This window comes from Pseudopodoces humilis, chromosome 5 (genome assembly GCF_049639895.1).
Source record: "Pseudopodoces humilis isolate 2021_Gansu_Grassland_sample_001 chromosome 5, ASM4963989v1, whole genome shotgun sequence".
NCBI lineage: Eukaryota > Metazoa > Chordata > Aves > Passeriformes > Paridae > Pseudopodoces > Pseudopodoces humilis.
Window position 1 is genome coordinate 31,304,274 of NC_142204.1, and position 17,850 is coordinate 31,322,123.

Here is a 17,850-nt window from a genome sequence, read left to right on the forward strand (position 1 = left end):
TCAAGTCGGATGTGAAGCTTTATAATGCTTAGTATTTTGGTCAGAACAGGATGACTGTATGTATGACAAGTTTCATAAACAAACTTCCGTGCTGGACTTTCATATTTGTTGTAAGGTAAATGAATGAAGTTAAGTTTACAGGTACCAGCCTTTAGTATAGTTGGTAAGTGCCAGAACAAACTCAATCACAGCATTTGCCAGCAAATTCAAACCAGTCTTGCTGGAGCAACATTTTGCTTCAAGACCATTCAAATTGCACCCAGTTATAACATGTACTAAACAAACACAGTAGCTTATAGCTGCAAGGGTACACTGTTTTCAGGTCAATATTTCCAGATGTCTCTGCTGCTTACATGCCTGGAAAAGATGTAAATATACCCTAAACCAATTTTTCAGATTTTTTTTTTTACTTGTTCCTGGTCCTGTATAATTGAGAAACTCTGTATAAGCATTAATGAGTTCAGGCTAAAGCTAAACTAAGGCTAGGAAGCCTCATTATGAGTACTGAAGGAGCTAGTCAAGGAAATTCAGTAGTTGAATGTCAAGAAATTATTTGTTAGTTAGCTTTGACAGATTTAACTTAGCCTTATGTCTGTATTTATTCTGCAGCATTTGTTGCAGCTTATAGGCTCCTGGGCTGCTCTGTAGTAGTGAAAGAGCTCTATGGCTTTGTTATAGCAAAGTTTGGACTCTTTGTGTTCTATTTTCTGGCCTGATTTCAGGATTTTAACAAGAGTTGCTGTATCTAGTTTTCCATTAACATCATATTGTCACTAGAATATCCTTCTCTCAAGTAAACACCAAGTATGTTATACTTTGAGACAAAACAGTGTCTGACAGTTTCAACAAAACTCATTACTTTAATACATTTTTATATATTTAAATTAAATAATATAGTAATAGTTATTAGAATTGCTTTTGCAGCTAGTTTTTAGAATTAATATAATAATATTATAATTGAGATGGTGTTCAGGTGACATTATCAAATTTCCATGTCTTTTCTTTTTTTTATTGCTTGTCCTGTCTGTCTCAATAAAAATTGTGTGATTTTTATTGTGATGAGGAAGAACAGACCTTACCAACTGGACATAATTTATTATATATAATTAAATTATATATAATTTATATATTATATATATTATAAAATATATTATATATAATTTATTATATATAATTAAAAAACATAATTTATCCAGACAAAACTGGTATCAGGTTACTACCAGCAGTAACATGCTTTAGTTAGTGTGCACTAATTCTTAGGTGGCACACTGCATGAAATTTTTCAGTGTTCCATCTTCTTAACTATTTCCTCTTGTAACTGAGAAAAAGCATATTGTCTAGACCAACTATGCTGTACTCTAGAGAAGGAAAAAAGAAAAAAGTATTTTTGTCCTTTTCCAGTTAAAATTTTTTATTTTTTTCACATGCCAACCTCTTTCTATGCCAGAAGCAATAGAGAATTCTAATGTTAGGCTGTTCCACTGCAATCCCACCCTCGTATTTCAATGGCTCATCATGGTTCTCATATATAAAGGAAAGGAGGAATGGAATCACAGGCACATCAGAGGGAGCTTCTGGAGATCATCTGTTCTTCCTATCAATGGTACATCAGTTCAGCTGTGTCTGGTTAGGGGGCCTTGAAGAGGGTTGGAGATTCCCCTGTCTCTGTGTGATCTATTCCACTACTGCACAGCAGTTGTAATGACAGTTTTTTCCTTTTACCTCATCTACACCTCAGATAATATGCAGATCTACTTCCTTTCTTGTTTTCTTCCTTTCTCTTCATATTTCTATATGAACAGGGTAAGATAATCAATCTTAACTAAACAGAAGTTAACACTATTCCAAGAGACTTGGTAACATATGCAAGAATTACACGCCAACAGAGGAGGCAGTTCAGAGATGGGACTTTTAAAAGTATCAGTGAATTCTTAAGGCTTCCTACAAGCCACTACAATGTCATCTGAATACTTGAGATGTGTTGTAATACATTGCCTTGAGTTATGCTCAACTGGTTAAGTTTAGTCACCTCTACAACAGGAATGAAGAAGGATTGCCTTAGGATAAAATTAAAGGTGTTAGAACACAAAAAGTTCAGCAGATGTACAGGCAGAACTCCAGAGGAAAGTAATTTTTTACTTTTTTACCTATTTTTTAAAATTCCTAATGTTTCACACCTTTCCTTTTTTTTTTTTTTATTTTTTAAATGCTTTTGGTTAGCTATTGCTTCTCTATCCCTCCTTGTCTCAGTGTGGCAAAGCAATTCCAGAAATCAATTCTGGGGAAATAGTATACACAAAAATGGATCTGGCTTAGAATTTATTCAGCTGAGATCAGAAGCACAGTTGCAATGTTTTCACACATCACCTGTTGGAAATGTTCTTTTGAATAAAGCAGCTGGCACAAGAGTGCTAAGAATTCCAGGTATCATCTGGTGTTTTGCCTTCAGGACAGTGGCAGAAAGATTAAGTTCAAGTGTATTTTGCCTTTTCTGATAACTTTTTTTTTTATTCACTCTTCAAAGCTATACAGCAAACCAATAATATTTCAGATACCTTCCCTATTTTTTTCTCTCTCCCTACCTATTTTTTGAGGCATAATTAACTTTTACAAGAAAATCATTAGTTGTGTCTTCTTCTCAGTCCAGCAGTAGCCTGAATTTTAATGCAGTGTTGAATTTCATGTTATTGACTTGTAAAGCTTTACAACTGTTCTCCAACTGCACTGATCAATGTGATTCTTGAATATTCGAGTAAGTGGAGAATTAATGCTTATAATCATTGCAATTTTTCAGACAACTTGGAAGTATAAGTAAATTATTTGCTCTCTAAAGGCGCCTACTTTTTCCTGTTGACTGTGGAGATAATCTTAGGTGATTACCAGCTCAAATACAGGTGTCTAGCAGTATCTAAATTTAGCTGAGATAAACCCCAGTTGTTGTCTCTGTTTGACATAAGGACCTTGTGGAGTTATTTGAAAACAGTATGTTTAATCAGTTATGCAGTTTTAGTGAAATATACTAAAAAACTGCGTTTGACTTGGTGAGAATTGTGTTTCTGAATTTGTCATGTTTGTATGTAATTGACCTTTCATGTGCTAAAGACTTCTTTAAAATAAATGGAAGATTAGAAACTAGTTTCTTTCAAAACAACTTTGAGATTCGAACATATTAAGGTGCATAGAGTTTCTCTTGTGCACAAATAGCTTCTGTTGATTTAATTTAATCTTAAAATTTTCAGTGTAATTTCAGTTGTAAATATTTTCTTAGATGAAGGAAGTTGAAATATACACTAGGTGGCAGTAGAAAAAAGATTATATGGCTTGCTTGGTGTGAGTGCCCCAGTCTAGAACAAAGAGCAGTGTTTAACCAAATGGAAAGCTAATTTTCCCTTGCTGTGTTTGGAGAGATTATTTCAGAAGTAGCTATAGCTAAATCACTTTCCTAAGAAATACTTTGAGTAATTTAAAACTTCCTTTTTTAATTTTATTAACTTTATTTTTCTCATTTATGAAAGATTCTGTGGAAACCTTCCCTATATTTTATTGTACTATGGATCAAAATGTGATAATTGTATTATCATATTAGAAGCTGATATTGAAAGATGATATTGAAAATATTTATGTATCAGTTTACCAGGTAATTAAAGCAAGGCTTTGAAAGAGTGTTTTTGGAAACCTGTAATACATGACAGTACTCCCTACCTTGCATTTTGGTGCTCTGGTTTTTCTATCTTGTTTCTTAAAGTTAAGACTTTTAAAGACTTACCTTTAAGACTTCCCTTGGTCTTATTTATTATTTTACAGCTATTAGTTATTTTACAGCTAACTACATCACCTTGTCAGGAAATGTCAAGTAATTTGAGACTTTTACATTTAGCTGCATTCCATTACCTCATTCATTTTTAGTGCAGTATTAAACACTAATATTTGTACAAAGGACTTAGATACAGCCTCTATATTTTTGCACATTTTTAGACACTTTTAGATGCTATTTCTGACTAGTTGCTTAATAACTTTTTATTCAATTATTTTAGTATAGCTTATGACCGTTCCTCCCCTGCCAGTCAGTGTTTACACTGCTCCTCATCCTCCCCTTATCACTGATAAAGCAATAAGCAGAAGAATACTCCAAGGAACTTTCATTCTAGCTCCAGGATGTGACACTTCTACAAAAAGAGCATTTTTTTTTTATTTAATAATACCATGTATTTATTTACCAATTTGTATCAAGAATTTAACTCACTCTGCAAAATCTGATATAACAAAATCTGATATATATAACAAAAAGGTTATATATAGGTTCTCAAAGAAGATGTTTCAAGAGCTATTAGTGATAATACTGCAGTAGTTCCTCCACATTAGAGTGCTGATAGGTAGGAGGTGTCTACTGTCCTTCTGCAGAATCCTGCAGATGCATTGTCCTCTCTTCAGGGACTTGGGGTTGATTGTCCCCGAGTCCCTGTTCATTCTTGACTGATGCACCTGTAATCGGAAGACAGAAGAGAAGTTCATAGGTGAAGAATGGCTTGTTGAAACTGAATAAAAGAAAGAGCTAAGCACTGCTACTCAGAGAAGTGAACATGTTTAAAAACAGTACTAAAATTTCCTCTTAAGGAAGGTTTGTCATCCCTGCTTCGTAAGCACTGCAAAGTGTAAGAATCACTTTGAATAATCAGGCTCTGTTTTGAAATGTTTCTTCTTGCTTGCTGGTAAACTTTGTCCATCTTCCACTTGTAGTTACTGAGGGAGATCTTGCTTCTATTAATTTTAACCTAAATTTCTGCAAGTTATGGAAATCTAAATAAACTGAATGAAAAGTCTTCAGGCAGTACAAGATGCTGTTGCCCTCCTTCCCTGACTATTAATTCCAGATATAAGATTGTATTCTAGCTACTTTACAAACATGTCTTTGACCTAAAGACCTTTATACCAATTTACGGACCCTGGCATCATGGATTTTTCCTTGTGGAAAGAGCACTGAAGCAGTTACTGAGTGAGCAGCTCTGGCTGAGCCAGAACTTTGACAGTCTTCAGGTGAAATAGTAGGACCTTCTTGAGAAGTCAAAATAAAATGACCCTTGTAGCTAAGAAACTTTCTGCGACTAAACTTCATCCTGTCACTAGGCAAGTGTGAGTTTTGAGGGTTCTGGGATTTTTTTTTTCTGATTTCAGTGAGGTGGTTACAATTAATACTGTCTCTGGATTACTGAGAAAAAGTTGGAAATAGAAAAGTTCATTTCTTTTTATTACATCAGACTTCTTGGTGATTTGAAAGTCATCTAATGTTTATGTAAATTTTGCCAGCTCATGAAATAATAAAAATAGTACTTCTATGCATCATGCTGAGAGGGCAGACATCTTAGGGTGTGATACACCTAGATAATATAATGGTAGGAATAATATGTACACAGATTTTTATAGGGAGGTTATTCTGATCTTGATGTGGAGCCATAAGATAAAAGCAGCAGCTTTCTCAAATTTCATATTCTCTGATACTTTCTTAATGCTGCACTTTCAGGAAAGGACATTAGCAAAATATTGATAAAGTTATAGATTAACTCCTATAGCCAAAAATAAGCAAGTTGTAACTGAGGTATTAAGAGCAAAATTGCATATACTGTGATGATGTACCTGATCAATCAGCCTCTGACATTGTCCTAGTATAAAGCAGTTTTTCCTGTGGTTTCATGAGCAACATCACTTGTTTGATCTGTTAACTTACCACAGATTTCAGTGTTGCTTCCTACCTGTTTTCCATAGAAGTGCTTTCAAAGTTATTTTGGCAATCAGAGCTGGTACAGAAGAAGTAAGCATATTGACAGTCAGTTAGTAGGGGATAACTTGAGGAACTTGAATGGGGATTGGGAACCAATTGATCTGGGCTGCTAAGTGTGTCCTCACTTTTTATTTCAGTCTTATTTCCTTTTCTGTGTTGGTGCTGAAATAATGACATAATTCATTTTTAACAGGTCAACTCTATCTGTGATGTGCCTGATAAACAAACACCTGACACAGTTATCATCGAAATTAGACCATCTTCACGTATCAGTACTCCTGTAAGTAACTTTAAAAAAAAAAAAAGAAAAAAAGGAAAAGGATAGGGTATAGCTAACATGTTACAGAAATGTGCTTTTACTGTCCATATGAATGAAATAGATTTTTTAGCAATTGTCGAGTGCTCAGAGCTCAGTATCCTAAATTCTCAACTTAAACTTTCTGTCACAGTTCCCAAGTCTAACCAGAAGATGGTGTAATAGCAAAGCTTTCATTTTATACCTGTAATTTTACCACTATACTAAGTGCAAATTCTATTTATAAGCCCATGATAAGTACATCTAAATATTGCTGTTAAAATTTGTGGCTTATTCTCAAGCACTTTTTGTAGTCTGTCTTTATCTGCAAATAATGGTAACCCTAAAGAATCATTGTCTCACTGATACAATTCTAAAAGTGATGTTTTATTATTTCTCCTTTTAAATAATTTAATAGTTTCCTAGAAGGAAAAAAACCAAAAAAAGCAATACATTTTATGACAGAGGAATAGGATTAGAGTCTTCTAGTGTTGGCTTTACATATGACATTGGTATGGCGTGTGGGAGGAGAGGAAGGCAATGTTTTAGCGGTAGTTTCGTGGGAGGAGAAATATGTTCTCCTGGTATGAAATCTAAAAGACATGCTGTTCTAGAATTAGGTTAAACTGAGAATTTTTCTTTTAGCTCTGAATCTGTTCCTGTGAAGGCACAAATTGTGTCTTTAGCAATTTTAGTTACTATAAAAAGTTTGTGTGGTTGAAGGGTTAATACTTAGAAAAGGGTTAATACTTACAAAAAGGTGTGGTTTCTGCTGTTCTATTTTGCCATGAATACTTTATGAAAGCTATGTTGTGAAGGTACTATATAAAATTCTTTAAGATCATCTTTGAAGATCATGATGCACAGGTTGTTGAGAAACCTTTACTTAAAACAAATAATCATATAATGACTTGTATTTGAGGGGTGATGATGTTATATATTTTAAGGCTTGTCAATTATGTCGTGTTTTCACAGTGGAAATACGGTTCTTTATAGACTTACATCTGTTTAGTAGGCTTCATAGACAGTGGATTGTGGTAGATATAATTTATTGACTACCTATCACTTTTAAGTGCTCTGTGTTCATTACTGATTCTGCTCATCACAGGGTTCAAATGTATGATTGCACTGTAGTTCTTTATTACATACCTACAAATCACTTAGTCTCCATTAATTCTTTTGATATGAAAGCAGCTTATAAAACTTTATGCCCAGAGCTCAGAGGAATACATTGACCCAAGAGGTACAGCATTTTTTTGACTGCTATCTGTCTGGCTTTACAAATCTTCATTATAAAAATGTTGCTTCAGAACTGATGCTTTTTGACTGTGTTGGTAATCGCTACTTTTTTTTTTTTTTCCCCTGCATCTCAATTTACCAGTTATCATTGATTTTCACCACAGTTGCATTTCAGCATTCCCCATCTGTGTCTTTTTCCATCTAGAAACATTTCTATAACCTTGTTACTTGGACTGTAGCCTTAAGGGCAGCTGTCCTGTTCAACACTTGTTAACCCTAACCCTGCCACTGTTCACACAAATTCAAGAATCATTTGCATGTTTCCTTTGCCACTAAAATCCTTCCTCTCTCACAGTGAATAACACTTTCTCCAACTTTGCCAACCAATCTGTTTCTCCCTGCTTTCTAATGTCAGCTCATCCTTTACTATCATTTTCCTGTCCCGTGTCTGTCTGCTGCATTACCAGCTTCTGTCATTTCTGGAATTATCACCTGTTTCTTAATCAGGCCAGCCACCTAGACTCTTTGTGTCTTGTTTCTAGAGGGTTCTGGATCTCAGTGACTTGGACCTTTTTATCTTAAGCTTTCTCAGTTTCCCTAAAGTATGAAGACTGTCTAATAGAGACTTCCTTTGTTCTTCATAAGAAACAATGAGAAAAGGGCAGATGCAGCCTTTATTTCTGTCACACCTTCAATGGCAGATTTCCTCTTGATACAGTTTGTCCTCAACTGAATTAATGCTGCTTTTGTGCATTGTTTGTATTTTTTTTTCTTAATCCTTTTCCAACTTGAGGTTACCATCCTCTAGTCCTAGTCTAATTCATCATCCTACCTCATACATGTTCCTGATTCCAGCCCCAATGGGTTGCTCTTTTTTCTATTGGTTGTCAAAGACATTATCACTGTGCATTTTTGTTTCCCTGCAAACATTTCAAGACCCATTTTAAATCTGTTCATGGCTTTTTGGTACTACTTCTACTGAAAGAATGTTGTTCAAATAACAAAAATTTTGGATCAGATTTTCAGGTTAATTTACACGCATCCTATCTATAGCTACTTACTCTTTTAAAGCTCTGCCTTAAGGAGTTCGGCCCTTCTGATATGAGCAGAGGGAAAAATGCAATCTGCATTTAGATATCTTTATGCATTCTTGTTCAATGCATTTATCACACATCTAACACATCAGGATCTTAAGGGTTATTAGCAAAACATTAGCAGGTCCCTAGACCACTGGAAGTAGCTAATCAGCATATTTACTTTAATGTTTCTACTGAAGGAGAGAGATACTTGAGACAGCAGTTGGAGAAAATGCAGCTCTAAATACAGCCTTTCTCTGGGGTGAATAACAACACTGAAACTTTTGTAGAATCTCTGATGAGATTCTTAAAGCTTCCTGAAATGTCTTCAGGAAGATTGGAAGTCTATGCAAAACCTTGTAATGTTTTGTTGAATAACTACCAAAATTCCTGACAGTAAGTGGTCAAAAACTTCTGTAGGTCTCAGTCTAGTTCAGGAGAAAAGATAATAGGAGAAAGTGCTCTTCTTATTGAGAATCTTTTCTTTAGCTGGAATTGTTGTCCTACTCCTTTAAGGGAAATCCATTATAACTGCCCCTAAGATGATTTGTGACAGGGCAAAAAGGTTTTTTTCTTTTCCTTCTGTGAAGATTTGTTAGTGAAAGGGATACAGTATAGGTTAAGAGGGATGTCTGGAGTAATATCATCTGACCTTCCCCTTAAAGCAAAGCCAGCTTGCGTCGGGTTCTTATAAGCCTTGTCCAGTTAATTTGTTAATAATGTGTAAAAATAGAGATTCCACCACCTTTCTGGGCAGCTTGCTCTAGTGTTCGGTTGATGAAAATATTTTTTCTCATAATATGTATCTAGAATATCCTATGTCCCAACATGTCTGTTGCCTTCAATTCACAGTGGTCTTCTAATATATGTGTGTGTCTGTCTTCTTTCTATCTACCCATTAGATATCTGAGATGGCAGCAAGATCTTTTCTTCCAGAGAACAAACCTGGTTCTCTACCTTTTCTTGGTATCACATATTCCAGCCCCTTTGTTATCTTGTTTGCTCTCAACTCGACTTGCTCCAGGATGACAGTGTCTGTCTGGGACCAGGAAGCACAAAAGAGGACGCACTACTCCAGTTAATTAGGGTATAGCAAAGTATCACCATCATCTATTCTTGACAACAATCTGCCTAGATTTTAGAGAAGATTTTAAAACAAGTAATTAAAAATATAACACTCCTGTTTCTTTATTGTGAATTTAAAATACATGTTTAGGTATTTTCTTAGCAGTTCATTTATTTTGAGCTCTAGCTGTCTGAGAAAATACTAGTATTATCTCTTCCTCCTACTCCTCCTCCTCTTTTCAAGGAATTTTAATTTCTTGCTTCATCAAAACCAACAATCCATCACAGCTTCCACATTTAAATTGCCTGCTTCTGTGATTTTTGTTGTTTTTTTTTTTTTTAAATTTAGTTGTATTTTTTTTGCTTCAGAGGTTAAGCTAAGATATGCTGATATGAATGTTCTTACAGGGATTTTGCTAAAAACACTTATATTATTAAACTGCATGAATTGTAAACACCCTATCTTTTTAGCTTCTGCTCTAGCTTAGTACCAAGGCCAGTTGTTTTGAACATGGTGAAAAATCTTTTCTCATCTAAGGTTCACATTGATGCAACTTTTGTAAACTCAGTGGAGTGTGACCCTTGTGTCTATGGAAAAATTTCAGTGTAATCTCCAGTATGGAGTTGCTTTCTTTTGGACTACAATTTAAAACCATTAAGAATTCCTGTGTATTATTATGGTTAGGAAATAGCTTTGGATTTGATGATTCATTTATTCAGTTCTCCTGTGTATTAGTGAAAGCACTGTAAAAATTAGCTGTGTATACCTAACAAACTGGTACTTGGGTAATGAGTTGTAAAACTTGTCCTGAGTTTTTCAATGGTTAAGAGCCTTCATGTGTTGCAGTTACTAGAAATTAGGTGTGTTCTGGCCTTTTGCACTCTGAAAATACTTACTGAATTTGGGTCAAATCTGGGGGCTGGGAGTGGTGTTTTTTTCTCCTTTCTATTTCATTGAAGACTCTGAAAGCATTACTGCCTCTCTCCCACCCCTTCTCTCTGTGTCAAGCAGCTTAACGTTGCCTTTGTTTTCTGAACTATTGAAAAGGAAAAACTGGAAGTTATGTTTCTCTTTGGGAGTACTTCTTTCTGTTTCATCCTCCAATTTTAGTTTTAGTCATGAGGGAGGTTGGGTCTTTTTAATTCTGTAGGGCAATATGCTGGTAACCTCTGGTCCCTGATAAGCTGTTGGAAACAAGGGAAAGTTGATGGTGCCTCTGTAGTTTTTACTGACAGAAGCAGGAAATCACTGTAGAGGCTCTCTAATGTTTCATCCCCTGACCTTGCTCATGTAAACAGGATTTGGAGGAAGCAAAGCAATGTACTGTAATCTGGAAGTCAGAATGTCTGCCCTGGCTGGGAAATGTTTGCTGTTCTTTCTCTGCCAGTGCCATTTAACGCTAAAAACAAGACATTCTTATTGTTCATTCACAGTACAACTTCTACAAAGTTAAGACTGGGTTAATTACTGAGTGAGGAAAGATAAGGATTGTTGCTGTTTGGAGCAAAAAGAGCATACTAAGTTTTAAAATAGAAAGTATATCTGTACTGCATTTGTAGTAGGTGTCTTGAGGCAAAAAGTAGAAGTATCTGTACTCTCAATTTGTTCTGTACACATTGCTTTCTCAGTTTTTGTTTCAGGGTTTAGGTATCTTTTTATACGCTTTTCTCTGCCTTTGTTTTGGATTTAAAAAAAAAGCCCCAAAAAACCCAACCAATCTCCCCAGGCAAAAAACACCCCATGTATTTGGAAAGACAGAAGTTATGAATGAAAATTAATGAAAAATTAGCACCTATTCTTCCATTTCTGCATATTTGAAGGTTTTGTCAACTATTCTTCCTCATGGAAATTAGCTTTGAAAAGATCTTGGAGCAATGTCTCTTCCTTGCATGGCTTAACATAACTACAGAATTCAGTAGGAGAGGATGACAATAGAAATTATATTTTAAAAACTAATTTTTAAAACACTTCATATTTTCCTTACCATGCAACTTCAATTTTTTTTCTGAATTGCATCCTTTCCTGGCTTCAGCCTTATGTGAAAATAAATGCCAACTGTCTTCAGTGAGGTTAAGGGGAGGGTAAAAGGAATAAAGGAAGTAATGGCAATTTTATACATAGATCATCTCCTCTAGGGCCTAAGTCCAATTCAGAAGGGAACAGCTGGTAGAACAAAACTCATATAGCACCTCATTGTGCCAAGTACTTACCTTTGCTGTTTTTTATAGATCATTTGAAAGCACAACAAACAGCTTTCTGTAGTTCTTGGATATCAACTTTCCTAAATATCCTCAGACAAAAACTCTGATCATTACATGATATACATACATTTTTCTCTACCAAAGGAAGGTTCCATCAGTATTCCCTTTGAAAGCAAGACTGAAGTCACTGCCCAACTTGTGTTCCATGTCCAAAACTCAGTTGCCAATTAGACTGAGCTCTGCACTGGAGAGTAATCCCAACAGGCTTTGGTAAGAATTGACAGTTCCCTGCCTCTTCCATCACCTTGCCTTCTTTGTTCCCAGACAGAGAAATAAAAAAGGCCACTCCCTGAATAGCTGTGAACTTTTTTCATTTACTGCCATTCCTCTGATTACCAGTAAATGCTTATTTGAATAGTCAACTAACTGACTGAGTGCCTGAACTCCCAATGACAAATAGAATTAAATTAGGAAATAGTGTGAAGAGATCCAGTGTATCCACAGTTTTGAAGTAAAGCTGTCTGCACCTTTTTCATAGATGAGCATACCAAAAAACTCTCAAACAGGCTCTGAATGGCTCATGCTAGGTCTTATACAAACACATAATAAATGCTGTAAATGGAAGAAGTCTGAATTGTTCAGTGCAGCAGAGTAAAAATAAGGATTGTGCTTTTGTGTCATTGCAAAGAAATCCCCCTCTCTGTCCAGTCTTGCTTTTAGACAGGCAATAATCTTGGCTTATAGTACAATTTAGACAGACCTTTCTACTCTTTGCATGCTAGGCAGGTACAGTGTGAGGGGCTGGTGCAAGAGGATAGGCTGCCTTCTCCCCAAAACTCTGTAGCTAAACGTGTTCAGCTGTGTTCAGGGAAGGACTGTCTCTCATTCCCCCCAAAGGCTACCCCTAATCCATCTGGAATAGCCATGAAGCAGTAGAGAACAGCTTTTTCTGCTGCCCAGCTAAGAGCCTTCTAAAGAAGATAGGATGTGTATGAACAAAATGACGTATCACAAGTGCCGAAGAAATGAAGGGTTTTGCATATTTAACAGTGAATCTCCAGACTTGAATTTTGAGCTGCTGTAGATGTCCAGGCACGTTTAAAAAGATTTGTGTATGTAATCTTAAAAGCAGTATGCTTTGATACCACTAGCATCAAATAAAGCTTAAGGATCAAATGCTTGAAGGTGAACCCAATGCATGTAATAAAAGAGGAATATGATCCAAATGGCCCTTGTGTTTTGCGGTGATACTATTTCACACAGCATGGAACTGATGGTTTACAAAGAGAGAACAGGAAGTATGTTGTGCCTCTACATAATTAAGTAATAATACATGTCCTGATGTTCCTTAATGGTCTTGATTATATTCTCTGAGTGAACTGGAGCTGGAGTGAAAGTCAGGTTTTATTGGAGACTGAGTTCTGAATTTGGGCACTAGAGAGTGCAAGAATATAATATTTCCTATACTATTTTTAGCCAGCTTTCCTGAGGAAATGTACTTTATGAGATTGTCCTGTTTATTTGTCTGTCACTGTTCTGTCTCCCTAATAATTTTATAATCAAATAATTGGTGGATTGTTTTTTTAATGATATTTGGAAATAAGTGATTAGAATAAGGAAACATATTAGTGCTATCACTTAAAAAAAAGTCAGTGGATGTGAACTGATATTGGAATAGGCATGGAGTGACTACTGGTGACGCACCCTGTAACAGTGTCTCAATACATATGGAGGGAGCTTGGGTTCCTATAGAACAGGAAGCCTAGGAGAGGGACCTAACAGGAAAAAAATGCACACATGCACACACACACAAATATTTTGGAAGATAACAGGCCTTTTAAAAGTGGTAAAATTTTACTTTGTGTAGGGTCTTACTCAGGGCAGCTGTGTTTCAGGAATGCTTTTCAAGTTGATCCATGTCTGTATATTGTTCCTTCAGCACATCAGCAGATTTCTGGGAACTAGAGGGATGGAAGTTCCAGGTATTATTTCTCTCTGTTTCCTGAGATACTGTACATGTATGCTCTGACCTTGTCTGCTCAAGCAGTGTTTTCCTCCACTTTGACTGGAAACCTAAGCTGTATTCACAGTTCTCACAGCTGATTCTGCGGCACGCAGAAAATGCCCGACAGCTATCAGCCCACACATCCAATAACAACTGATTCCTTCCTCTTCCTGGGGAAGAGTAACATCCTCTGAGAAGAAGTGTCCCCCGAGGAATGCAGGAACAGCAGCAAGCCTTTCACACAGGAAATTACTACTATAGCACTTGTAGAAAAGTGTTTCTGTCACTTGGATTGTCAGTCTGTAATGAGCTTCCTGCTGACCTAGATGATGATTTACTACTGATCTAAATGCCATTTGTGAGTCATTTAGCTTAATGGAAGTTAACGAAGTTATCATTCAGTGGCTCTGTTACCCTGTAAGCACCTGGTTTAACTTTTTTTTTATGCAGTAGTACAAATAAATTTTTCAACTTCTTAGTATTCACAGGTCTTTAATAATTCTGAGACTGCGCATTTTGTGGGACTGTGAAGCAAGGGAATGCTTAGTTTAGTTCATAATGTGTGTCTCATAGAGAAGGCTGCAAGATTTTATTTTTGTTTATCTGAAGTTGCATAATAAAGCGAGCTACAGATCAAGTATGTCAGAAAACAAGATTGTAACGTTAAAATACTGCCCTTGAATTACCCTTTGTTCTTAGATGCAACTGGAGTATAAGTTTAGCACAGCATGCTTGCAACTGTATAGTAGAAACTTGACTATAAAATTAAATTTATTTATATATAAAACCCATATGTTATTCAAAATTGTTAAAGCAAGTTTGTTATAAAAGCAAACACTTGAATACTGCTTCAATATTTTCTTACATTTTTCCTAAATTAAAGTGCTTAAACAAGTGCTAGCAAATTCTATTTATCAGTTAGAGGGATATCTAAACCCAGAGGATGCTTTCTGACTAAAAGCTTGTTTGAGTGTTTTCCAAATATATTAGTTGTTCCAATAAAGCACATCTCTCCTTGAAGCCATGCTGCATTACCGTTGAGTTTTCAGTAAGAGATGTAGTTACTTGCTTAATATGAGATAATGGAAACACTGAGTCACATCCAGAAATTACATAGGTTGCTTAAAACAACACTGAATAAATGAGACTTTCCAAATAAATTTCAGCAACTAAGGAAGAAAAATTCTCTTCAGCAGATAGGTGTTTGATGTAGGAAAACATCTTGGCTTGTATCTTCCACCAAAACAGTGTGGGGGTTAGAAATTAGGTAGAACAACGCTAAAGGATGATTTCACAGTCATTTTAACTTAATGACTGTTTTTATCTGGTTAATTCCATCCAAGTAAATTCCCTGATCTGTTCAGCTGTCCAAACACTAATATGAGCACAAAGGAAATAATGAGAAAAAAATATTTAGAGATGGAGTAGATCAGAACTGGCTGTAACCTAAGTGAATGGACTGATGTCTGTGGAGCCATGTATCCAATGTGATTGTGCTGTAATACACACTGGTGCAACACATGCGTGCAACAGCTGAACATCTTTCTTAACTTGCAGTGGAAAAAAATAGGAGGAAAGGAGGTGGTAGCAATGGTTTCCTTTTGTTCAAGCAGTACGTATGTTGGATTCAGTTTTGGGTTTTTTTCAGCCTAAGAGGATTCAGATTTCTTCAGTCTGCATGGCTGTAACGTAAACAGGTAACAGAGACTGCATGGATGCAGCTCAATCCTTTTTGCTTGAATTTGAAACACTGGAAAGTAAAAGCTGAGAATATATGACACCAGAGGAGACCAAGTGAGAAACAAATCTATGGTTAGTGATTCTGGAAGAGGAACACAGGATTCTGTTGTACTTTGCAATAAAAAGTATTTGGGGGAAAAAATGAGTAGCTCTGTGGGTGACACCGTCAGTGGAGGTATGTGGCATTACTGCTCTGAAAAGTTGTTTGGTTGGGTTTGGGCTTGTTCTTTTTTCCTCTCTATGCCCTGATATGGTACTCTGGTTGTAGCAGTTTGGGTTGGTTAAAGGAGGGAAGTGGAGAGGGGAGAGACGCTGTCCTCTGGCATCTTCTAACTGCATGGATATTTCCTGTACACCAAGGTGTGAGTTCCACTGTGCGTGTTAGATCCTGAAGTGAAGGCATCGCAGTGCAACTCTGAGTTAAATACTGCAGCATTTTTATTGTAAAGGAAGACTCCCTACTTGCAACAGAGATTGAAAAGAATTACTTTAATCTTAAACTATTCTTAGATTAACCAGTATCAAATGTTCCTCCCTGAAAAGGTTACTCTTCCAAGATGTTTTCTCCTTCCTTACATCTCTTGGGAAAGGAATTCAGTGTCCATACTTCCAATTTTTGCTAGTGTAATGAAATAGTACAATACTGTTTGCTTAGCTGTTCCAGTTAGTTGTATGTAAGATACTGTAATTCTTCAGTAACCTTATCATAAAGGTTTATAATTTTGTCCAGTTATGTGTCATTGTGGATTTTTTCAACACCTCTGCTTTCTGTAGTGTATTACTCTGTAGTGTATTCTTCTCTGGTGTCTCGTGTGTGTACATGAAGTTCATTTTGGCATTTGAACACAGTCAGAATGCCAAGTGACCCTGACTGCTTTAATAATTTACAGGATGCCTTTTCTGTCACCTATAAACTTGATTTTGCAGATCGCTAGTATATTTTGTATGGGATTAAAACAAGAGTGGATTTCAATGGAATCACTAAAAGCAGTATAATTCTGCAATGTCTTTCTGATTTAACTGTTTTTGAAGAAATACTAGCCAGACAATTGAGTTCATGATGCATTACAACCTAAAATGCATTAATAAAATTGTAGCATGTATATTATGGATATAAAAAGAAGAATGATTTTATGAATAACAGTTTGACTAAATATTTTATTAGAGAGGTCTTCAGTTTGAAAGACCATTTCTTTTTTGTCCCCTCAAACTGTACTGACGTTAGGCCTTAAATATTTGCTCTATATGTCCTAAGTCAACTTTCTAGTTGATTTTTTGGCATTTTCCTGACACAGTTCATATGCTGACTCTGACCTGTGACCACACAATTATTTTGTTTATCCTTTGTGATTACTGATGTAATTTCAGCTTCCCCACTCCCCTGGTATTTTCTCCATTTTTGCAGGATATATTAAAAATCAGAATCACTATGTGACTTCTGAAGTTATTTCAAAACCAATAGTCTTTTTTACTGTGGTTGGAATAGAAAGTATTTTGCCAGAAATACAATTACAACATTTATTATCTTCTGAAATGGAAGATAAAAATATCTCATTAAACACACAAAAAATATGCATAAAGCTTTAACATCTCTAGCTAATAAGTATGCTGTTGCTGGGCTTCTTTTGTTTCTGATGTTTTTAAAGTACAAATAATCGTTGAGATATTAAAATTCTTTTTCAACCACTCCAAAGTTAACATTTCTTGGCTATTTGTATGTAATTCTCATATTTCTCAGTTTCTGCTGTTTCTGAATTTGATTCCTATCACAGTAAATTGTAAAATTCAACTGACTTAAGTACAAAGTTGTTCTGGTGCTACCAAAGCAATTTTTTTACAATCCCACCTCTGAACGAAGCAGTACTGAGTATTATTTTTACCTGGACAAATGGGACAGCTTATCTAAACCTTCTGTATATTTACTAATACTGAGCACTGAAATAGCTCAGGATACACTTTGCTACTTTCTCCAGGTATTTTGTGAAATCTAATAAAAGCACATAAATTTGACTTTTCAATCAAAATTTTGAAGCTTCATTTTATACTGTGGGAGTTTTTTGTGACACTATTGTTGAACTGTTTGATGTCCTTCTGAAACCTTCATGAACCATTTATAGGCGTTACACTTCATTAACAAAAGCCTTGGTAAAGCGCTGAGGAACTGCATTTCTTCTATTACATAGTAAAAAATATTTTTCATGGCTGTAGTCAAGATTTCAGTTCCAAGTTATGAAATATTGGACTACTTTTTTTTTTTTTTTTTTTTTTTCCCCTTTTGCAGTTAGCAGTATGTGTCTTTGGCAAAGCGTCCAAGCAGTTGTGCTGGCCCTGTTGGATTTAACTTTGGACTCTACTATGCTGGATTGCTAACTTAATTTCAAATGCTTTTAACTCTTTGATATTTTCCTGTAAGTAAATTATATTAAAGGATATTTGATACTGGCTTCTATGG

General features: G+C 35.7%; 1 protein-coding gene across 1 annotated transcript in view; it reads left to right on the forward strand.

Annotated features, from left to right (window-relative positions):
- Nucleotides 1–17,850, forward strand: part of POC1B (POC1 centriolar protein B) — a 48,266-nt gene that overhangs the window by 18,329 nt on the left and 12,087 nt on the right. The window contains exon 10 of the mRNA XM_005519548.3: nt 5,970–6,056. Coding sequence (XP_005519605.2) covers nt 5,970–6,056 — 87 coding nt within the window. The remainder of the gene's footprint in view (nt 1–5,969; nt 6,057–17,850) is intronic.